The sequence below is a fragment of the Pan troglodytes genome, chromosome 7 (genome assembly GCF_028858775.2).
Source record: "Pan troglodytes isolate AG18354 chromosome 7, NHGRI_mPanTro3-v2.0_pri, whole genome shotgun sequence".
NCBI classification, from domain to species: domain Eukaryota; kingdom Metazoa; phylum Chordata; class Mammalia; order Primates; family Hominidae; genus Pan; species Pan troglodytes.
The window spans coordinates 111,939,265-111,964,149 of NC_072405.2; the positions used below are offsets into that span (position 1 = coordinate 111,939,265).

The 24,885-nt window shown below is 41.4% G+C and overlaps 1 protein-coding gene across 20 annotated transcripts in view; it reads right to left on the reverse strand.

The window, feature by feature from the left end:
* NCALD (neurocalcin delta) overlaps positions 1-24,885 on the reverse strand; it is a 445,958-nt gene that overhangs the window by 15,923 nt on the left and 405,150 nt on the right. For 12 of the 20 annotated variants that reach the window (XR_010159299.1, XM_063816501.1, XM_063816494.1 and 9 more), the window contains one exon: positions 16,264-16,660. Coding sequence is in view for 19 of the 20 variants with exons in the window: in XM_063816501.1 (XP_063672571.1) it covers positions 16,264-16,641 (378 nt within the window). In the remaining variant the exon portion in view is untranslated. Of the gene's footprint in view, positions 1-16,263; positions 16,661-21,268; positions 21,402-24,509; positions 24,714-24,885 lie in introns of those variants that run through there. The other 8 variants (XM_063816497.1, XM_063816498.1, XM_063816503.1 and 5 more) reach the window with 3 other exon arrangements.

Sequence of the window (24,885 nt, forward strand, 5' to 3'; positions counted from 1 at the left end):
AACATGGGAAGAACTTTATGTTCTGTGGTGCGCAACGGCAGAAGAGCAAGAGGCTGCTCCGCAGAAGCGGCCTCATGGATATTGGAGATACAGAAACAAAGGCTGAACAATCACACATTGACGATGCTATAAAGGTGTCTCCCAACGTGCTTTCCAAGAAATGTCAGCCTTCCAAGATGTGTTAAGATCAGAGAGATCCCATCATCAAAACAGTATTGGGAAACACTGCTTATTTTATCCCCTTCTCAAAACATCACAATGCACACGAACATATTAAAGATTCTGGTAATTCCTGCAGTAAGAGATGTGTTGAAATCTATTTAACCCAGGTTTTCTCAAACTGGTTTGACCAGAACCCTTTTGTTACAAAACATCTATGAACAGTTTATGAAAGTAGTGCCTCAAGAAAGTTCTATCTGTGCCAGGACTGACTCTTACTCTGACTCCCTCTTCATCTGGGCTGCGTTCTCTGTTCCTCTTTTTTTTTTTTTCCCCCAAAACAAATAGCCTAGAATGCTTCTTCATGAGATTTGTCTTCCCAGTGGTTTCTAAGTTTTTTCAAGACAGAGATATTGTAGATATTTTCTTATTCATCTTTGTATGTTTTGGAGTCTAACACTTACTTTATTCAACAAACATTTGTGGACTTTATGAATAGCACAAAAATGGTGCTAAATCCCTTGGCATCAGCACAGCCCTGCCTTGAAGGAGCTCACAGGACAGGTGGCAGCAGAACAGGTCAACACAGAAAACATCAGCATGAGATTAGAGAGTGTGGCTTCTGGCCAAGATGGAGTCACAGGGATTGAATTTATCCCCTCCCACCCGAAGCAGCAGCAACCACAAACCCAAAAAACAATGGACATGAAACAACAGTTTACCAGACGCTGGGAATTGGGCAACGAAGGACAGTGATCCCTGAGAAAATGAAAACATGAGAGCTAAGTCCTATGTTGGCCCCAGCTTAATGACTTGAGAGGGTTTCCAAGCCACAGTGCCAGGAGCAGGGACCTATGTGATACCTGGTGGACTCACTGATGGGCAGATGGCGCTGAGAGTTTGGAGACACTAAAGTGGCTAGTGATCACTGGACAGAATAAAAGAGAAGAGAGAGTGGCACAGAGAGAACTCCAGAGAGCTGTGGCAGGTCTCCCTCAAGTATTCAGCACAGTCAGTCTACACAAGACTGACTACACACAAGACAGTCTACACAAGTCCTGGGAAGAAACTACCCAGGACTGGGAAAAAAGAACCAAGTGAAAGGATTAGAGGAAAGACTGCCTGGCCCTCCCACAAGGTCCAGAAGCATGCCTGTTTCCATCAGCCAGAGGGAGAGCCTCATGATTTGTGGGGCACTGGCTAGTCAGAAAGGTCTGGCCTCAGTAGTGGGAATAATCAGTCCTAGCTGAGTGCTGCTCTCGTGTCAGCTAATGAATCTGAAAAGCAAGACCTGGAAAGTTCAAATTGTTTCCAAGTAATTTAACTGTGTCTCGGAAGAAAGTTTAAGAACATTTATAGAGCTATAAAAATATCCAGCACTCAACATGGTAAAATCCTGTTGAAGAGACCATAAAGTAATTATATCTTTTAGTGGAGTTGTTCATGATTACAAAACAGCAATCTACTTGAAATTAACAACAACAAAAAAGAAAGCATTATTATGATGGAGATCAACAACAGAGTTAAATGCATAGGACTGGGGTGTGGGGGGCAGAGGAGACACCTCCACTGAGTGAGAGGGAAATGTGGTAAGAGTGTACTCTAGGATACCGCATGAGAAAAGGCTGTGGGATGTGAGAGGCCGCGGTGACTTCTGGTATCTCCCAGCTGACACGTGACTGAGGCATGGAGAATTCAAAGATCACAAATGCGAGATGAGTCTTGAGAGAGATGGGGACCCAGTCACAAAGGCTGTTGTATGCCTCGTTAAGAAATTTAGACATCATTTAAAGTGAATGGGGGCCGGGCGCGGTGGTTCATGCCTGTAATCCCAGCACTTTGTGAGGCTGAAGCAGGCGGGATCAGCTGAGGTCAGGAGTTCAAGACCAGCCTGGCCAACATGGTGAAACCCCATGTCTACTAAACATAAACAAAAATTAGCCGGGCATGGTATCGGGCACCTGTAATCCCAGCTACTCGGGAGGCTGAGGCAGAAGAATAGCTTGAACCAGGAGGCAGAGGTTGCAGTAAGCTGAGATCGCGCCATTGCTTTCCAGCCTAGGCGACAAGAGCGAAAACTCCGTGTCAAAAAAATAAAAAATAAAAAATAGGCCGGGCGCGGTGGCTCATGCCTGTAATCCCAGCACTTAGGGAGGCTGAGGTGGGCGGATCACAAGGTTAGGAGTTCGAGACGACCAGCCTGGCCAACATGATGAAATCCCGTCTCAACTAAAAATACAAAAATTAGCTGGGCATGGTGGTGCGCACCTGTAATCCCAGCTACTCAGGAGGCTGAGGCAGGAGAATCGCTGGAACTCAGGAGGCAGAGGTTGCAGTAAGCTGAGTGCAGTGAGCACTCCAGCCTGGGCAGCAGAGCGAGACTTCATCTCAAAATAAATAAATAAATAAATAAATAAAATTAAAATAAAATTTAAAAATAAAAATAAATAAAGTGAATGAGGAGATACTCAAAGATTTTAGGCAGGAGAGAAACATGGTTAACATGATCATATTAGGTCTTGAAAGATTACTCTGGCATCAGTGGGGAAAACCGAATTGGGGAAGGACCTGATGGGAGGCAGGAAGAGCTGTTAGAAACATGTTGTGAAGATCGTATTTTCCAAAAACGGCCAGAACAGGCTTTCTAATCCCACACAATCCTCCAGAACCTCGCCACTGCCTTTCTCGAGGTAAACTCTAGGTCCCCTCCCCTTGAGCCTGGAGGTCTTGGTGAGCCATAGAGACCTCTGTGACTGCCTGGAGTAGGGGTGGACAGGAGAAGTGATGCTCTGTGACCTCCAAAGTCAGATCATAAAAGGAGATACAGCTCTGCCTGGTTCTCTTTCTTGGGACCTGCAGTTTTTAAGCCCTGAGCTGCCATGTGAGGAGTCTGGCCACCCCAAAGCCACCATGGAGGAGAGAGACTACACAGAGGCACAGAGGGAGGTCCCAGGTCCAAGAAGCCTCAGCTGCTCCAGCTCCCAGGCAATTTCGAGCCACCCCAGCTGATGCTGCATGGAACAGAAATGAGATCCCACTGTTCTGCCCAAGTATCAGATTCATGGGCTAAATAAATGATTGTTGTTTTAAGTCAGTAACTTTTGTGTTGGTTTCAATATGCAGAATAGATAACTGGGGAAAAGTTATAATAATATAGGTTAGAAATGTGAAGCCTGAAACACAGTAACTCCAGAATGTCTGTTTAGGAGAGTAAAGGCCTCTTTGGAGGGAGTCATCCGAAACTGCCTTTTGCAGAGCACTTCACATAAGATTGGAAGACTATTAATTGCTCATATCTAAAAGTGAAGAGTACCACCACTGACTTGAAATGAGACAGTGGCAGAAGGAATGCACAGGAATGAAAAGGTTAAAAAATACCAAAGAGGCAAATTTAATAGCTCTGGTGACTGTCTAAATATGGAGATAGACGGTGGAGGAGTGCCAAAGATGTCTCTGACTTGATTAGAGGATAGATAGTAAGACTATTTAAAAAAAAAAAAAAAGGGAGTGGTGGGGAGGTTTGGGCAATGATGAATTTGTTTTTGGAATATTGACTTTGTACCAGTGCAACATCTTAATAGAGAGGTCCATTAAGAGTTGGACACAGTAGAAATGAAGATCTGGAAGCAATTTGTTTCTTCATCCATAAAATTGGGCTAATATGGTTGTCGTGAGGATTAAATGAGATAGTGCCTTTGTACTAGGTTGAACAATGTCCTGCAAAAATCCTTGTCTATCTGAAACCTGTGAATGTGACCTTGTTTGGAAATAGGGTCTTTGCAGATGCAATCAAGTTAACATGAGATCATCATGAATTTGAGTGCTCCTTAATCCAACAACTAGTGTCTTTATAAGAAGAGGGAATATTGGACACAGACACACAGGGATAACACCCTATGATGACGGAGGCGGAGAATACAGTGATGCAGCTACAAACCAGGGAATGTCAAGGATTGCCAATAAGCACGAGAAGCTAGGAAGCACTCATTCATGTTTGCCAGATACCATACTTGATTTGACTTAAACTTTTAAGCCATAGTGTGATTTGCAATAAGATTAATCCCCTGATAAGAAAGGGACAAACCCAAAACATCCGATAAGCAAGCACTAAAGTCAGTTCTTGGAGGAAGTCACTAGCCTAAGCAATTGCATTGAAGAGTTTCTTCCAGGAAAGAAATCTAAGTTGCATTCCAGAGCCACATCTGTGGTCCATGCTCATAATTGAGAATTACTCAGGGTTTGGAGCTGAATTCCCAGGGGGTAATATAAGATGAACTAGAAACTCTTCCCCTGCCCCCTCCTTTTTTTCCCCCAGAATCAGAAGACCACAGTGTTTCAGGTCTCCAAGGACCATATTAAAAGTGACAGAGTGTCTATTTAGAACAGTCTTTGGGGGAAACAATGCAAATGGTACTCAGAATGTGCTTCTAAAAAGAATATAAGGAAGTCTCTCTGGCCCTTATTTTGATCCTCTGTGGCAGAACTACTAACAGCCTGGTTGTCTGAATTGGTCAGGTGGGCACTCTGGAAATGAGTGTGGATTAGTCTGTGTGTTCATCTGGTGCCCGAGGAGGATAAGCTGTTTTTGCATGGCTACCCCCATCCCCATAGCTCCCCATCCTCATCTGGCTGCTGTATAGATATGTATGCCTTATTCATCACAGGGGTGAATCAGAAAATTTTTTTCCCATACTGCTAAAAGTAGCAAAACCAAACTTTCCTGTTGTGGGTTGCCAGTATATTCCCAAATGCCTTCCTTCAGGTTTCACTCATTTAAAAGGTGTGAAATGTATACTGGGGTGTTTTTAAGTTCACCTTGCCTTCATCAGAAGATGTCAGTTAACCCTGAATCACAACTAGGAGAGAAAGTTTGACTCTAAAACAACAGATATGTAGCTGGGCATGGTAGCAGGTGCCTGTAATCCCAGCTACTCGGGAGGCTGAGGCAGGAGAATCTCTTGAACCCAGGAGACGGAGGTTGCAGTGAGCTGTGATTGCACCACTGCACTCCAGCCTGGACGACAGAGCAAAACTCCATCTCAAAAAATGGTAATAATAAATAAATAAATAAATAAATAAATAAATAAATAATAAATAAATAAAACAGGTATGTGGACTCCAAGATTTTTGAAACAATCATTATTCTAAGTAGTAAAAGTGCTGATTACAAATTATTCTAACCTCGTCTTTAAAGTCAGAGCCCTAAGGACTGCTAGGAGTAACATGATGTCAGCCTTTGGATGGTTTTCGAAAGGCTCTAACTTGAACTTAAGAACAAACCCAGACAGACTGTCCCCCAAACAGTCCCAATGCATGATGTGTGACTGTGGGCTCAGATCAATAAGGTTTGGGGAATTCCTGGGGCCAACTACATTCTTTCCTGGAAACATGATTATTTCTTTAATCTGAGTCCTGTGAACATCATAGCTCAGAAGTTTTAGCTTGTTCCCAGAGGGGCTGATCTCTGCCAGTAAAGACAGCAGGTAGAGAAGCTAGGGGTCCTAAAGTCAAGAATATCTCTTCTGTGATTTCCACCAATTGGAGATTTAGTGGGACACCTCCCTTTTCTTTGTGAACAAACATGTTATAACAAAATTTAACTGAAAGCTTAATGGAAGATTCTATCCATTACTTTCTCCATTGAAGTAGAAGTGAACTCCCTTCATTTAGTAGGAAGACATCCTGTCCCAGCTCTGGAAATTGTGGCAATAATAATGGTAGCCAACAATTATTGAGTGATAGCCCATGCAGGCGCTGTTCTAGGCACCTTACTTGTAATGACTGATTTAACACTTACAATCATCCATGAGTTAGGTGTTTTGATTAGCTGCAATCCACAAATCCGGAAATGGATGCCAGAGATGTTCAGTAACTTGTACAAGGGCATGTAGGTACTAAGGGAGCAGAATCATGACTGGAAGCCAGGTACTCATCCTGGGGTCTCTACCCTTAATACATGGATCCCTCCACCCCTCAAGATCCCAGAGCACATCTAAGCACTCACAGCAGAATCAGTGACACCGCTGCATTTGTAAAAGGAGAAGTTGAACTTGCTGCTCAAGAATAGAAAATTGTGACTCAAGGAGATGGGAAATAAGGAAACGGGAAATTTTAAAAAGGAGAGGCAATATCAATCTGCTTTGTCCAAGATGGCTACTCTTTTTAAAAATGAAGGGTGTCTAGGTTCTTGGCATCTTAAACAAAGAATTGGATAAAACACACAAACAAAGCAAAGAAGGAATGAAGGGACTTATTGAAAATGAAAGTACACTCCACAGTGTGGGAGCGGGCCTGTGCATAGGGGCTCACAGGCCCCATTACAGAATTTTCGAGAGTTTAAATACCCGCTAGAGGATTCCACTGGTTACTTTGGGTACGCCCTACATAAATGGAGAGGATGAAGTAAAGTTACAGTCATTTATGGCATACACCCTACGGAGAGGATATTTCCTGTTACAGCTGAAGTGTGAATTGGCCTTATGTTCCCTGCCTCCAGACTCTATTTTCCTGCCTCATCCTCACATGCCTATTCTTCCTTTGGTTCCTTCTTTATCTTTGCTTCAGGTACAGATGGTCTAATGTTGTCTAAGCCTATCATTTTCATTGAGTTGTAAGGATAAAGAATGCAGCGTGTATACATATAGTCAATGAGAATCCTGTAGTTAAAATTTGGCCTTTCAAGGGTCTTAGTTACTTTTGAGAACAGAAGGGAGGCAAATGTAATTCCATTTTCTTCCTACATTAGCTCCCTGGGAGTGCTGTGGTCCCACTGATGGATCCATAAGGTCAACATTCCCTCCACCCCTCAAGATGCCAGAACACATCTAAGCATTTATGGTAGAATCAGTGATGCCACTCGCTTGCTTGGTTGATCCCTTCCTCAGACACACAGCCTGTGCTGTGATGGGTGTGGGTATTCACACCTGTCTCCAGCAGAGCTGAGGGACAGGAACTACGTTGGGCAGGAAGAATTCTTCCTCTTGAGTGGTGGGTTGACCTCAGCCACCAATGGGAGGAGAGAATCTGCTGTAAGATGAGGAAAGGTCAGGGTTCTGATCTGGCCTAAGATTCCTGAGAGATGATTTTTGATGTGATAATAAAATATTGAGCCTAAATCATGTTCCTAAATTTGTCACTTATAAATAAACACATGAGGTTCCTGGGCAAGACAGCCAAATAGGAACAGCTCCAGTCTGCAGCTCCCAGCAAGACCAACGCAGAAGATGGGTGATTTCTGAATTTCCAACTGAGGTACCCAGTTCATCTCACTGGGACTGGTTAGACAGTGAGTACAGCCCACGGAGGGTGAGCAGAAGCAGGGTGGGCTGTTGCCTCACCTGGGAAGTGCAAGGGGTTGGGGAACTCCCTCCCCTAGCCAAGGGAAGCCATGCTGTGAGGAATGGTGCACTCTGGCCCAGACAGTATGCTTTTTCATGGTCTTCACAACCCATAGACTGGGAGATTCCTTCAGGTGCCTATGCCACCAGGGCCCTGGGTTTCAAGCACAAAACTGGAGGGCCATTTGGGCAGACAACACGCTAGCTGCAGATGTTTTTTTCGTACTCCAGTGGTGCCTGGAACACCAGCGAGGCAGAGCCATTCACTCCCCTGGAAAGGGGGCTGAAGCCAGGGAGCCAAGTGGTCTTGCTCAGTGGGTCCCACCCCTAAGAACCCCTGCAAGCTAAGATCCACTAGCTTGAAATTCTTGCTGCCAACACAGCAGTCTGATGTTGACCTGGGTTGCTCCAGCTTGGTGCAGGGAGGGGCGTCTGCCATTACTGAGGCTTGACTAGGTGGTTTTCCCCCTCACAGTGTAAACAAAGCCACTGGGAGGTTTGGACTGGGCAGAGCCCACCGCAGCACCACAAAGTTGCTGTTGCCAGATGCCTCTCTAGATTCTTCCTCTCTGGGCAGGGCATCTCTGAAAGAAAGGCAGCAGCCCCAGTCAGGGGCTTATAGATAAAACTCTCATCTCCCTGGGACAGAGCACCTGGAGGAAGGAGCAGCTGTGGGTGCAGCTTCAGCAGACTTAAACATTCCTGCCTGACAGCTCTGAAGACAGCAGCGATCTCCCAGCACAGTGCTCAAGCTCTGCTAAGGGACAGACTGCCTCCTCAAGTGAGTCCCTGACCCCCGAGGCTCCTGACTAGGAGATACCTCCCAGCAGGGGTCGACAGACATCTTATACAGGAGAGCTTTGGCTGGCACCTGTCCAGGTGCCCCTCTGGGATAAAACTTCCAGAGGAAGGAGCAGGCAGCAATTTTTGCTATTCTGCAGCCTCTGCTGGTGATACCAGGCAAACAGGATCTGGAGTGAACCCTCAGCAAACTCCAGCAGACCTGCAGAAGAGGGGCCTGCCTGCTAGAAGGAAAACCAACAAACAGAAAGCAATAGCATCAACATCACCAAAAAGGACAACCACGCAAAAAACTCCAGCCGAAGGTCACCAACAGCAAAGACCAAAGGTAGGTAAATCCATGAAGATGAAGAAAAACCAGTGCAAAAAGGCTGAAAATTCCAAAAACCAGAATGCCTCTTATCCTCCAATGGATCACAACCCCTCGCGGGCAAGGGAATAAAACTGGACGGAGAATGAGTTTGACAAATTGACAGAAGTAGGCTTCAGAAGGTGGGTAATAACAAACTCTTCCGAGCTAAAGGAGCATGTTCTAACCCAATGCAAGGAAGCTAAGAACCTTGATAAAACGTTAGAGTTGTTGCTAACTAGAATAACCAGTTTAGAGAAGAATATAAATGACCTGATGGAGCTGAAAAAGACAGCACGAGAACTTTGTGAAGCATACACAAGTATCAATACCCAAATCGATCAAGCAGAAGAAAGGGTATCAGAGACTAAGGGTCAACTTAATGAAATAAGGCATGAAGACAAGATTAGAGAAAAAAGAATGAAAAGGAACGAGCAAAGCCTCCAAGAAATACGGGACTATGTGAAAAGACCAAACTTACGTTGATTGGTGTACCTGAAAATGACAGAGAGAATGGAACCAAGTTGGTAACACACTTCAGAATATTATCCAGGAGAACGTCCCCAACCTAGCAAGACAGGCCAACATTCAAATTCATGAAATACAGAGAACACCACAAAGATACTTCTCGAGAAGGGCAACCCCAAGGCACATAATCGTCAGATTCACCAAGGTTGAAATGAAGGAAAAAATGTTAAGGGCAGCCAGAAAGAAAGGCTGGGTTACCCACAAAGGAAGCCCATCAGACTAACAGTGGCTCTCTCTGCAGAAACCTTACAAGCCAGTGAGGGTCAATATTCAACATTTTTAAAGAAAAGAATTTTCAGCCCAGAATTTCATATCCAGCCAAACTAAGCTTCATAAGTGAAGGAGAAATAAAATCCTTTACAGACAAGCAAATGCTAAGGGATTTTGTCACCACCAGGCCTGCCATACAAAAGTTCCCAAAGGAAGCACTAAATATGGAAAGGAAAAACTGGTACCAACCACTGCAAAAACAAACCAAAATGCAAAGACCATCAACACTATGAAGAAACTTCATCAACTAATGGGCAAAATAAACAGCTAGCATCATAATGACAGGATCAAATTCACATATAACAATAATAACCTTAAATTGTAAATAGGCTAAATGCCCCCAATTAAAAGGCACAGACTGGCAAATTGGATAAAGAGTCAAGACCCATCAGTGTGATGTATTCAGGAGACTCATCTCACGTGCAAAGACACACACAGGCTCAAAATAAAGGGATGGAGGAAGATTTACCAAACAAATGGAAAGCAAAAAAAAAAAAAAAAAAAGCAGAGGTTGCAATCCTAATCTCTGATAAAACAGACTTTAAATCAACAAAGATCAAAAAAGACAAAGAAGGGCATTACATAATGGTAAAGGGATCAATGCAACAAGAAGGGCTAGCTATACTAAATATATATGCACCCAATACAGGAGCACCAACATTCATAAACCAAGTTCTTAGAGACCTACAAAGAGACTTAGACTCCCACACAATAATAGTGGGAGACTTTAACACTCCACTGTCAATATTAGACAGATCAACAAGACAGAAAATTAACCAGGATATTCAGGACTTGAACTCAGCTCTGGACCAAGCAGACCTAACAGACATCTACAGAACTCTACACCCCAAATCAACAGCATATACATTCTTCTCAGCACCACATCACACTTATTCTAAAATCGAACACATAATTGAAAGTAAAACTCCTCAGCAAATAAAAAAGAATGGAAATCATAACAAACAGTCTCTCAGAGCATAATGCAATCAAATTAGAACTCAGGATTAAGAAACTCACACAAAACTGCAAAAGTATGTGGAAACTGAACAAGCCGCTCCTGAATGACTAGTGGGTAAATAATGAAATTAGGCAGAAATAAATAAGTCCTTTGAAACCAATGAAAACAAAGACACAATATATCAGAATCTCTGGGACACAGCTACAGCAGTGTTTAGAGGGAAATTTATAGCACTAAATGCCCACAGTAGAAAGCGGAAAATATCTAAAATTGACACCCTAACATCACAATTAAAAGAACTAGAGAAGAAAGAGCAAACAAATTCAAAAGCTAGCAGAAGACAAGAAATAACTAAGATCAGAGGAGAACTGAAGGAGATAGAGACACAAAAAAAACCATAAAAAAATCAAGGAATCAAGGAACTGTTTTTTTTGAAAAGATTAACAAAATAGATAGACCACTAGCCAGATTAATAAAGAAGAAAAGGGAGAAGAATCTAATTGACACAATAAAAAATGATAAGGGGGATATCCTCACTGATCCTACAGAAATACAAACTACCATCAGAGAATACTATAAACACCTCTACACAAATAAACTAAAAAATCAAGAAGAAATGGATAAATTCCTGGACACATACACCCTCCCAAGACTAAACCAGGAAGAAGTTGAATCCCTGAATAGACGAATAACACATTTTGAAATTGAGGCAGTAATTAATAGCCTACCAACAAAAAAAAGCCCAGGACCAGATGGATTCACAGCCGAATTCTACCAGAGGTACAAAGAGGAGCTTGCACCATTCCTTCTGAAACTATTCCAAACAATAGAAAAAGAGAGACTCCGAAAAGGCCTTCAATAAAATTCAAAATCCCTTCATGCTAAAAACACTCAGTAAACTAGGTATTGATGGAACATACCTTAAAATAATAAGAGCTATTTATGACAAATCCACAGCCAATATCACACTGAATGGGCAAAAGCTGGAAGCATTCCCTTTGAAAATTGGCACAAGACAAGGATGCCCTCTCTTACCATTCCTATTCAACATAGTATTGGAAGTTCTGGCCAGGGCAATCAGGAAAGAGAAAGAAATAAAGCGTATTCAAATAAGAAGAGAGGAAGTCAAATTTTCTCTGTTTGCAGATGACATGATTCTATATTTAGAAAACCTCATCATCTCAGCCCCAAAACTCCTTAAGCTGATAAGCAACTTCAGCAAAGTCTCAGGATACAAAATCAATGTGCAAAAATCACAAGCTTTCCTATACACCAATAATACACAAACAGAGAGCCAAATCATGAGCAAACTCCCACTCACAATTGCTACAAAGAGAATAAAATACCTAGGAACACAACTTAGAAGGGACGTGAAGGACCTCTTCAAGGAGAACTACAAACCACTGCTCAAGGAAATAAGAGAGGACATAAACAAATGGAGAAACATTCCATGCTCATGGTAGGAAAAATCAAAATCATGAAAACGGCCATATTGTCCAAAGTAATTTATAGATTCAATGCTCTTCACATCAAGCTACCATTGACTTTCTTCACAGAATTAGAAAAAAGTACTTTAAATTTCATATGAAACCAAAAAAGAGCCTGCATTGCCAAGTCAATCCTAAGCCAAAAGAACAAAGCTGGAGGCATCATGCTACCTGACTTCAAACTATACTACAAGGCTACAGTAACCAAAACGGCATGGTGCTAGTACCAAAACAGCATGGTACTGGTACCAAAACAGATATATAGACCAATGGAACAGAACAGAGGCCTCAAAAATAACACCACACATCTACAACCATCTGATCTTTGACAAACCTCACAAAAACAAGAAATGGGGAAAGGATTCCCTATTTAATAAATGGTGTTAGGAAAACTGGCTAGCCATAGGCAGAAAACTGAAACTGGACCCCTTTATTACACCTTATACAAAAATTAACTCCAGATGGATTAAAGATTTAAACATAAAACCTAAAACCATAAAAACCCTAGAAGAAAACCTAGGCAATACCATTCAGGACATAGGCATGGGCAAAGACTTCATGACTAAAACACCAAAAGCAATGGTAACAAAAGCCAACACTGACAAATGGGACCTAATTAAACTAAAGAGCTTCTGCACAGCAAAAGAAACTATCATCAGAGTGAACAGGCAACCTATAGAATGGGAGAAAAATTTTGCAATCTATCCATCTGACAAAGGGCTAATATCCAGAATCTACAAGAAACTTAAACAAATTTACAAGAAAAAAACAACCCCATCAAAAACTGGGCAAAGGATATGAACAGACACTTCTCAAAAGAAGACATTTATGTGGAAAAACAAACATATGAAAAAAAGCTCATCATCATTGGTCATTAGAGAAATGCAAAGCAAAACCACAATGAGATACCATCTCATGCCAGTTAGAATGGTGATCATTAAAAAGTCAGGAAACAACAGATTCTGGAGAGGATGTGGAAAAATAGGAATCCTTTTACACTGTTGGTGGGAACATAAATTAGTTTAACCATTGTGGAACACAGTGTGGCAATTCCTCAAGGATCTAGAACTAGAAGTACCATTTGACCCAGCAATCCCATTACTGGGTATATACCCAAAGGATTATAAATCATTCTGCTGTAAAGACGCATGCACATATATGTTTATTGCAGCAATATTCACAATAGCAAAGACTTGGAACCAACCCAAATGCCCACCAATGTTAGACTGGATAAAGAAAATGTAGCACATATACACCATAGAATACTATGTAGCCACAAAAAAAGAATAAATTCATGTCCTTTGCTGGGACATGGATGAAGCTGGATACCATCATTCTCAGCAAACTAACACAGGAACAGAAAACCAAACAGTGCATGTTCTCACTCATAGGTGGGAGTTGAACAATGAGAATATATAGGCACAGGGAGGGAAGCAACACACACCGGGGCCTGTTGGGGGGTGGTGGGCAAGGGGAGGGATAGCATTAGGAGAAATACCTAATGTAAATGACGGGTTGATGGGTGCAGCAAAACACCATGGCACATGTATACCTATGTAACAAACCTGCACGTTCTGCACGTGTATTTCAGAACTTCAAGTATAATTTTTTAAAAAAGAAAAAATTATAAAAAAATAAACACATGAATGTAAAAATGTTCATTTGAGGTCCTAAAAATAAATCTGCATAGGGTTTTGCTTATTCACCCAGATGTTGATCCAGCACAAAAATATTTTCTTTAAAAAGGAACACAACTGCATTTTGGCATATGTGGTAGACTGAATGACGGCTCCCAAAGATGTCCACATCCAAATCCCTGAAACCTGTGAATACGTTAACTTGCACAGGAAGACAAACTTTGCAGATGTGATTACATTAAGAATATTGAGATGGAAGGAAAAATTCCCCTAAATTATTCACATGGTCCCAGTGTAATCACAGGATCTTTTTAAGTGGAAGAGAAAAGCAGAGTAAAATACACAGAGGATGGCAGCCTGAGAAGGACTCAATCTGCTGTTGCTGCCTTTGAAGATGGATGAAGAGGGCCATCGGCCAAGGAACTCAGGAAGCTTCTAGAATCGGGGAAAGGCAGGGGAAAGGATTCTCCCCAACAGCCTCCAGAAGGAACACACCCCTGAGGAAACCTTAATTTTAGCCCAATGAAACTGATTTCAGACTTCTGACCTCAAGAACTATAGGATAATAAATTGTATTTTTAAGCTACTGGCTTTCTGAAACATTGTTATAGCCACCAGAGGGGAACTAATTTGGTATGATTCAGAGCTACACAGAATCCACAGTAGTCCCATAAATTTTAGAGTTTTTTCCTACCAATGTTATGAAATACAAAACAATTTCAGCTTGTCACTACAAACAATATTCTGTGGATACTAAAGCTAAACCACAGGAAGCGATGTCAGGGAATAGCAACTAGAAAATTTATGACTTGGAGTCCTATACCCCATTCATTGTCAAGCTTAACTAATTATAAACTTGTTTTCACCCCAGTCTTCACCCTGACCAGTTACTGGTGTTTGTAGGTAAACAATCATAAATTTGTATTTTTCATTAAATTGCTTGAATTTCTGAGTCGTGGAGGGACGGAATTCAGCTAAGAATTTATGCATCAACACTTGCTATCAAGTTACAGGTGTTACTCATATTAACAAATAGAACTTTAATTTGTTGATGGTTCTCCTGGTCCACAGCTTGCCCCCAACTCATCACTTTCTAAGAGATATTTAGAAAGGCACAAAACAGAAACTTGACAGTGACTGCTCTGAAGCAAAGGAGCATTTTCCTGAGTGCTGCAGACCAGCTACAACAAAGAAAAGATGGTCAGACAAAGGCACAAAGCTTCCTGCGGCAGTGACAAGGCTTGAGGAGTGTGGGTTTTCAAAAAGGGAGGGAAAAAACAACAACAACAAAAAATAGAATGGGAAGCTCTGTGAGATCCTACAGTAAATTCCAGTTTATTCAGAATAATTGAAAGCAGGGAGATTAGCATAAGAATGTGGCAGAATACATGAATTGTCAGTTTGCAAAGTAGCAGAATAGAATAACATAGCCCTTAATATGAAAATGGTTCTTTAATCTCTTTGATGATTTGGAAGTCACCTCAGGGTGCTACAATATTTCCTTTCTGTGATCATGAATATTAATCATCAGGACTTAGCACTCTAGGAAACAGTTTAAGAAATTCAAGCTTTCCTTTGCAGTCTTCTTAAGAGCCATGAGTGTCTGAGCATTTTGTAAGGAATGGGTGTCCTTACAATTATAGCCTGGAAACACTGTGGGCCTGTGAATGGACTGAGGTGCTTTACAGTGAAGAAAATGCCTCTGGGAGGCTGAGGCACCTTCCTTTTATTTATTTCATTTCATTTATTTATTTATTTTTCCAAAGGACATTGCCCCAAAGCACCTTCCTTTTAATGATCACTTTTTACATTCCTTAGCAATGTGGTGGAGTGAAGTCAACAGGGTCTGGGTGGGGGTCAATTCATACCTTCTGCATATTCTCTGCAATTCTCTCTGTCTCTTTCACAAACTGGATTCCACAGAAAAGGGACAGTGTCCATTTTCCACCCTATACTATTTGTTCAGGGCTGAGTTCTTAGCAGGGAGTGTTGATTTCATCAGTCCACGAGGACTAAATGTTCCTCCCTGCCTCAGCGTCTGCATCTTCATCAGTACTGATCACAAAACCATTGACCAACAGCAGCCAGGACGACTGGGCAAAAGTGTTGAGCAGGAGCTAACATGGTGCTGTAAACCAAAAAATAAAATTCTAAGGCTCCCCCAATCATCTGAAGGAACCTCTCCTCTCAGCCAAGGGCATTCTAAAGTTAACCTGAAAAACGTGCTCAGGCCATGATGGAAGGGGTGTTGGAGATGCCTCATTATACCCTCCTTCCTCTTGGAATTCAGGAAAAGCCCACCAGCATTAACAGCAACACAGATCTTACATCTGATAAGAAACATTTCCAAGCTATTTTCTCTGAAGCCTGCTACTTAAGAGTCTTCATCTGTATGGTAAAACCTTGGTCTCCATAACCACTAATCATAATCTAGACATTCCTTTTTATTGATCGTAACTCTTACAACCAATTGCCAATCAGAACATTTTTAAATGCACCTATGACCCGGGAGTCCCACTAGTCTAGTTTTTCAAGAGATGCCGACCAGTGTGGATTTTTATGTGCAGTCTCCCCACACTGTAATGCAGTTTAAACTGTTCAAACGTGCAGGGTGGGCCAAACGAAGTGTCCTGGTGACTCACCAGTTTGCAACCTCTGCACCGTGCTATACTGTGCACCTTCCAATTCTTACTTGAGATGCATGCCCTTCTTTTTTTAAAGGGCTCAGTCTACATACCTGCACGATCTCTAGCATCTCTGCCTTGCTGATATAGCCATTTCCATCCAGGTCGTACATGCTGAAGGCCCATTTCAGCTTCTGCTCCAGCTTCCCCCTCGAAGTTACACTCAAGGCGATGATGAATTCTCTAAAGTCTATTGTCCCATCTCCATTTGCATCGAAGGTGCGGAAGACATGCTCTGCAAATTTGGAAGCATCCCCATAAGGGAAAAAGTTCCCATATATTTTCTTAAACTCTTCCATTGACAAATGTCCACTGGGGCAGTCTCTCAAGAAGCCTTTATACCATTCCTGGATCTCATGCTCTGTAAAGTCTGTGCTTTCCAGCAAGTCCTGCATGACCTCCGGGCGCAGCTTGCTGTTCTGTTTCCCCATCCTGGCGGCAAGAATTCAGCTGCAGATAGAAAAGAAAACATATATAATTTGTAGAGCTGCTCTTTAGGGCTGCATTTTATAATTTGTAATTGTTCCTTTGGGAAGAAGAAAAAACAAACAAATAAACTCTATACGAGTCCAGTAACACTGTCTAGGTTTTGCAACACACTGGTCAGCCAAACAAAATAATAGAAAGATAGGCCAGTAGAGGATGCACAGCAGAATTATCACTGACCAGAAAATGAATACTTCTTTTATACAGAGCCATCCTGAAAGCAAAAGGTTCAGAGAGAGGGTGAGGTAGAGGGAAATGAGGGCAGGGAGAGAGGGAGAATTAATTGCTTACTTAATTTTGACATCAATTTGCCAGAGGTTGAGCTTAAATTTAAGAAGGCTGGGGTTCTGATAGCTAATCCAAGTATTAGCAGGGAAAATTAAAGGAAAGGAGGAAGAGAGAGACCAAGGGAAAGAATTTAGCAGGTTTCATTGCTAGAATATTTCCAAGTAAAATGCTGCTTGGATACCTTCTGAATATTATAAACACAGACATAAAGACAGAAAATGGAAGCAAACCTAATACCACCAAACTCCAACATGCTAGTTCAGGGATTTAAATGCATGGAATAAATCACTGACAATGTTGGGTTTTGATAGTAAAGATGATGCTTCATAAAGTTATGTCTTATGATTTTGGCTTATAAAATAGGTCAAATGTTTCTCTTTAAAATACAAATAACTCTGCATTTTCTTATCATAGCAGTAGCACATAGTTATAGTAACATAGTAAAAGAGTGATACATAAGGAAAAAAAGCAGTATCACTTCAAATACTAACCCTTAGAGATAACAATTGCTAGCATGTTGATATGTGTTCTTCCAGACTTTTCGTATGTGTACTTAAATATGCTGTTAATATATGTTTCCATAACAAGAATGCGCACCTTTTTGTTACCTATTTTTAAACTTAACATGGTGTGGAAAATAAAGGTAACTTTTACTAGGTGGGGAAATACCTGTAATTATTATCGGCCTTGGGGGAAAATGCCACTTTTATATTTAAAGCTACTCCCTTAAAGAATGATTTATTTTCCTGAGTATAGAAAGCACCATTTCTTCAAAACCAAACTGAAGTTATTTTCTCAAGGTATAAAAAGTGCTTCTCATTTATAGTGCTTTTGCACTAGAGACAAACTGCCTCAACATTTGGCTCTCAATTACCAGTGTGTTTCTGGTTCTGTGGATGCAGAATAAGATGTGGCCCCTTTTCCCTAAGGGCACCTAGCTGTGTGTGCAGGGGATGGTGGTAACAGTGAGGGGACGATATGACAGATATGCTACAGAATAGAGAGTGGATTTGGTGAGAGTACCTGGAAAAATGCCCAACCCAAAGGGGGCATGGGTGCTCTCAGGGAAGCTTTCTTGGAGGAGGTGATACACGAGATTAGTTCCTAATTCCCAAGGTATATGATTTAAGTGTGGTCAAGATAAACCCCATCTCAAAAAAAAGTTCTGCACTTGTATTTTGCATTTTTCATCTTTTGGAAAAAAAACCTGAAAGCAAAGCTTAGAAAAATTACAGAATACCTGAAAGACAGCATATCCCCATTTTAATGATTGCCAATCTTCTTTGCGATTTCACGCATTGTGGGGTTTGTTTCTGTCTCCCTCCTGCTACACAGTCAGACCCTTGAGGCAGAGTCTCCACTGGGGTTGCTTCATCTTCCTAGAGCCCACCACAAATGGCATTTGGTGAATGAATGAATGAAGGCATGACTGAGAAAAATGACTGATAGGAAGGTAACTACAAAGTGGAAACATGGAATAATTTTGGAAAAGGAGGCTCATTGCCAGAAGCATGGGGGCTTGGTTTTCAGAACGCTATTTTACACACTGAAAACTATCTGGTGGTTAAGACTTGAGCTTAGGATCTCTTATATTGAATTTAGTGAGGCCTGTCTGGTGGCCTCACTAAAAATAAACTTCTGCGGGGTGGTGTTTGTATCTCATGCTGCTCAAACTGCTTGCATAATACTCATGGTTCAGATAATGACCAGCAATCCTCATTCATTGCCAAGTTTATTGATTTTGTTTTCTGACTTCTGCACTGGAGGCAAAACCTGCCCTGCTCATATGCAGGTGTCCAAAGTGATGGGAGTATGGGGCACTTCACCTATGAGTATGGCCAACTGCTGTAGGAAGGAACTTACTTTTTGAGTTCCCCCTGCCTTTTTTTTTTTTTTTTAAGACTCTGTCACTCAGGCTGCAATGTGCTGGTGCAATCATGGCCCACTGCAGCCTCAAACTCTTGAGTTTAAGCAATCCTCCTGCCTCAGCCTCCCAAATAGCTGGTATTACAGGTGTGTACCACCATGCCTGGCTAAATTTTTTATTTTTTGTAGAGATGGGGGTCTCGCTTTTTTGCCTAGCCTGGTCTCAGACTCCTGGGCTCATGCCGTCTTCCAAATTGCTGGGATTGCAGGCATGAGCCACCACGCTCGGCCCAGAGTTCCCTCTTTAGGCAGAATCAAGCAAACACCATTTTATGCAAAAGCAAAATTCAACTGCAACTCAAATGGAGAACAAATGGAATTTATAAATTGAACAGTCTAATATCTTTCACTTCCCTCTGTGTCCTTTTTTTCCCCTGGAGATTAAAAAAACAGAGTTACAGAGGCTGGTTTGTATTAGAATTGTAAAGCTGTCATTTAGTTGCTAAGTTGGCAATTTGCCTGAGGCCAGAATTCAGAAACATCCGGTAATACATAATACCCGGCTTTCTAGAGCTCTGAGACATTTTATGGAATTTACAAGTAATTTCAAGTTTTCCTTTTGGGGAGTTCTTTAGAATATATCTCTTTGGTGTGGTTTTCAATCAAATCACCATTTTTACAGTTTCTGCAAATTGCTGCTTGCCTGGCCTTGGGGAAAAATGCCATTCTGATATTTAAATCTACTCTCTTAAAGAATGATTTATGTCTCCAATGTATAAAGCACTGTTTCTTCACAACCAAACTTAAGTGCCTTTCCCAGTGTTTAAAAAGTGCTTCAAATTTATTAGCTGCTTTTGCACTAGAAACAAATTGCCTCAACATTTTAGCTAAGTCTCCCACTGAGACTGATCTGTGTGCAGCTATTTTTTGGTAAACAGTAATTAAACCACATTTACAAATTCATCAGCACAGAAAGGCCATAACACAAACAAGTCAGAAAAGCATGGAATAAGTTATTGGGAAAACGAGTGTTCACAATTAAGCCTAGAATTCATCTACAAACACTTTACTAAGTATGAGTACTAAACTTGAGACACCATCTGGACTTGGTTAGATGGTACAACACAAATCTTAGGGGACACTTGACAGAGTTTCATTCCTTAGGTGGTGAGGAGGAAGACAGAGGGAAGCCTGACAATACCTTTTTCTTTGGGAAGACAGGAATTTCTGCCTGTTTGAGTCGAAGGGATGGGGCAGGATAACATTAGGGAAATGCTACAGTAATTGGCAGTTAAGAGAAAAACAGTTTGGGACAAAAGTTGCACCTTGGGTCAAATCGTTTTCATAACTCCAGTCAGTCATTAAAACATTTATTTTGTGCTAGTTGAACATAGGTATGACAGGCTGTCTTTTAATAATTTTTTCTCTATTAAGTTAATTGCAGTATTATTTCACCGTCGCCATTTACATTTACTTTTCAGGTATCAGAGACTTATTGCTTTAAGTAGCAAATTACCTAAATTATGAACACATATTTTCAAAACACAAAATTGAGTTCAAAATTACCAAGTGTATATATACACTGCAGAAGATTAAAAAAACTGAATTAGCATATATTTCTTTTCTAAAGTTCCTATGAAGAACTTACACTCTCCTATACTATCAATCCATTCTGTATATTTAAAATAACATTTGTTTTTATTTAAATAGTCAAAAATATAATGGCTTACACTTTTGTAAGACTAACCAATAAAAAAAGGACTCCAATTTTAAACCAATCCCTGAAACCAAAGCATCAAATATTTTAATATTAGTTCAATATTTCTACATAGCACAATAAGGTTTTCGCAAAGAGTAACTCAAAGTTTTGTCTTTATTTTTAATCACGGGAATGGCCTACAATTCAGATAAGCCCACAAATTCATACTATCTTATAAACAGCAGTAACATTAATATAAACAATGTTAATTCAGTTATCTTAGGGGCCTTACCATATCATTAACCTATTTACAGAACAAAAATGTTTCTATGAAAGCTAATATATCTTTTCATGTTTGTTTGTTGTTAAGTGTGCTACAACAGAAATAGAGGTAGAATCACATTTTTCTTAAGTAACACTCTATAAGCCAATTCTACACAATTAAGGCATTTTTGCAATCTAAAATAGTGATGCTAATACTGCTTCAGTAAACTAGATTTACTAATTTAAGAATCCTAAGAAATTACATATATGTGACTTTCAGACATCCATGTTAAACTACCAGCTAATCAAGTTGTGGAACTGTTGTTCTCTGCTCACACTTACCATTCTTGAATGACCATAAAGTGGACAATGCTAAAATTTTTTCTAATCACAGTTTTTCTTATAAGTGACTATATGATATTTTACCATTTCTAAGAGGAAAAAATGAGACCTACTTGGCAGTCTGCATAGGCTGGTGGAAACTATAATCAGAGTGTAAAGACAAATCTTCAAGTGACTCAAAAAAGTTTGTAGATAACTCAGAATATAATCTGTCGGGAACTATGACACGTTGGCCTCCTGGATGCCCTGTTGGATGAACATGGGAAAAACACTAGAATAAAAATGCTTGGCTTCAAAGCCTGGCTCTATTGTTTACTAGCTGGTGGGTAATTCACTTAACATTTTGGTTCTCCTCAGTTTTCTCATCTGTAAAATGAGTTTAATGATATGAGTTCATCTCTTATTGATTCCATGTGAGAGTTAAATGAGACAGTCAAACATGTGACGCTCTGGCATTCAGTCAGGGCCAGACGCTGCCATAAATGAAAATGATGCCTTATCCTAGATGATCTTTCATGTGACAGCCTATTAAACTTTCACAACCTGTGTGATAGGCAGGCAGGCTTTCTCTATCTCATAAGCAAATAAATGAAAACTCAGAGAGGCTAGGTGACTTATTCCAGGTGACACTGCTTGTGAATGAGAGAGCCTAACTGTGAGTGTGGGCTGCTGCTTGGTTGCCCAGTGGTTTTAGCCCTATGCTCTACTAGCCCCAAGGACAAAGCATTTATAGAGATTAAGACAACAATCCATAAAAAGTCAGAAAGAAGTAGTGAAGAAGGAGGAGACAACCTCCTTTTGGAACTCATTTATTCCACAAACAGGCACTAAGTGTCTACTGGGGGTGAGGCACTCTTAGGCACTGCGGAATTCAGCAGGGAGCAAACAGGCAAAGCCCCTGTTTTCATGGTGATATGGACAGGAGGCAGGGAAATACTGGGTAGAAGAGGGTGGTTCCCTGGCAAAGGCCCCACCCTCAAGCCTGGAAACCATGACCCTAAATAAGAACAGTTATCCCTGTTTTCCCACCCAAATGTTACATTTTTGGCCTGCACTGGTCCCCATCCTGTGCCTATATAAACCCCAGATCTCAGCTGGCAGAGAGACAAGCGGCTGAACATCAAGGGAGAAGAAGCAACTGAGCATCACAGACTATGGATAGACATGGCTTAACTTCAGACAGCATGACTTCAGAGAGGAGCCTGGCCAGAGACGGCGGGCTCCGAGGAAAGATCACCTTCTTCCTGCACCATCCCCTTTCCAGCTTCCCTTCTGGTGAGAGCTGCTTCTCCTGCTTAATAAAATCTTCCACATTTATCACCTTTCAAACCGTTCATGTGACCTGATTCTTCCTGGACGCCAAACAAGAACCCGGGTACCAAGAGGGCAGGGTGTAAAAGGCTGTCACCCTGACTCTCCACTGAGCTGGTTAACACTTAGCCATCCGCAGACAGCAACTGCTAAAAGAGCATTAATTGTAACACACCTCTAGATACTGCTGTGGGGCTGGAGCCCAAAAAGGCTCACTTCGGCCCCACACCTTCTTGCCTGCATGCTCCCCATCTCACAAGGGGTTTGAGCATGGCGTCCAAGTAAGCAAGCCACACCCCTGTTGCAAGTCCCACAGAGGGGTCAAGGGAGCTCTCCCATCTCCATGGCACTTATAGTCTAGTGGCAATAGACACACAATACATAAAATAAGTAAGTGAAATGATAGATGAAGACCAGGTGATGTGGAACCTGGAGGTGACTACAGGGACTTTCTGCTTTCACTCTGACTGAAGCTGAGCCAGTGTAGGGTTTTTATCAGAGATGTGATAGAGCTGATTTATATCCTAACAGGACCACTCTGGCTGCTGTGTTGAGAGTAAGCTAAAGAGGAAAAGGGCAGAGCCAGGAAGACCAGGTATGATGTCCATGCAATGATCCAGGCAAGAGGTGATGGTGGCAGGAACCAGGGTGGTATCAGCAGAAAAGGGGCACCTGGTTGTATTCTGGGTACTGCTTGAAGGTAGAGCCAACGGGCTTGGTTGATGGTTCATATGTAAGATGTGAAAAAAGAGAACAGTGCAGCATAGCTCCAAGGTTTGGGCCTAAGAAACTATAAGGATAAAGTTAACATTTATAGAAATGGGGAAAACGCAAGAGAAGCAGGGCTTTTGGATGAGGCATGAATATCATTATTTAGTTGTATACGTGTTAACCCTGAGATGCCTATTACACATCAGTTGGAGATGTCAAGCAGGCAGTTGAATATATAAGTCTATAGGTAGAGGAAGAGGTTCAGTGAGGCGATATAAATTTGGTAGTCATCAGTATATAGATAGAGTTTACAGCCAAGGACTGAATGAGTGCACCAGGGATGTGAATGTGGATAGAAAAGCACCAAGGAAGTGAATGTGTATACTGTTTCTACGCAAACACCAGATGACAGCACCAAAGAAGTCAATGTAGATCAAGGACTGAGCCTTTGATCACGTGGCATTTAGACTCTGGGAGATGAGAAGGAGCCAGTAAAAGAGAATAAAAAGGAATGACCAGCGAAGTAGGCAGACAAACACAAGGAAGCTAAAACCATGCCCTCTTCAGTGTTGTGTCCTTCATGCCCAGTTCAAGACTGGACATTGAAAGGTCTCAATATAATGAAACAAGTAAGAATTGGAGCTCTTGGTATTTTCTCTGAATCTTGTGCTCTCTTCAACCCCAACTTGCCTCATCTCAGTGAAGAACATCATCTTCCACCCAACTGCTCTCTCTAAAGCACTGAGGCTCATCCGAGATTTCTTCCATTTTTGTTCCATCAGCAAGCTGTTGGATCTGCATCCAAAATTTGTCTTAAATCCATTCACTTCTTGCCGTTTCCATTGTCAACACCTCAATACAAACTATTATCTCCTACCTGATCTTCTACAACAACTCTCCTCACTGAAATCTTACTTTTCACTCATCTTCCCACTCCCTACTCCTTGCCCCAATCTATTCTCTACTCAGCCTCCAAGAGTAATGAGTAACCTTTTATAAAATATTTTCATTTTTTAGAGACAGGGCCTCGCAATGTCACCCAGGCTGGAGTGCAGTACCTATTCACAGGCAAGATTGTGGTGCGCTAGCATGCTACAACCTCAGTTTCTGGATCAAGGAATTCTCCTGCCTCAGCCTCCTGTGTAGCTGCGACTACAGATGCACATTACCATGCCCAGCATAAAAGTATCTTCTTAAAAACACTTATCAGACTATGTCAATCCTTTGCTTAAAGTTCTATGAAGTCTTCTCATGCACTTAGAATAAAGTTAGAATTCCCTCTTTGGCTCACAAGGCTCTGCGTGAGCTGGCCCTGGGCCATCTCTGACTTACCTCTCAGTTCTCTCTCTGCTCCAGGCACCTTGGCTTCCTGGATGTCCCATCTTTTACCTCTTAAGGGCCTTTGCTTTGGTCCTGCATTTCCTTATGTGACTGCGCACCCTTTTCTATTAGACACTGGCATCCTGTTATTCAGTAGTTTACACTGGGAAGGGGAATGTGAAATCTCTCAACTTATTTTGGGTCACACCCAGTCTCCTAGAGATCAAAAAATAAATCTGGAGTTGATATTGATTGCAGATGAAAAAGGTAAAATATATCCAAAGAGAAGACACCAAATCACCAACAAGGAACCACTATCAGGAATCTAAAATAAGAACTTAAGTTTCCACTAAAAAAGAAAAATCAAGGAATGACAACTAAAAATGAC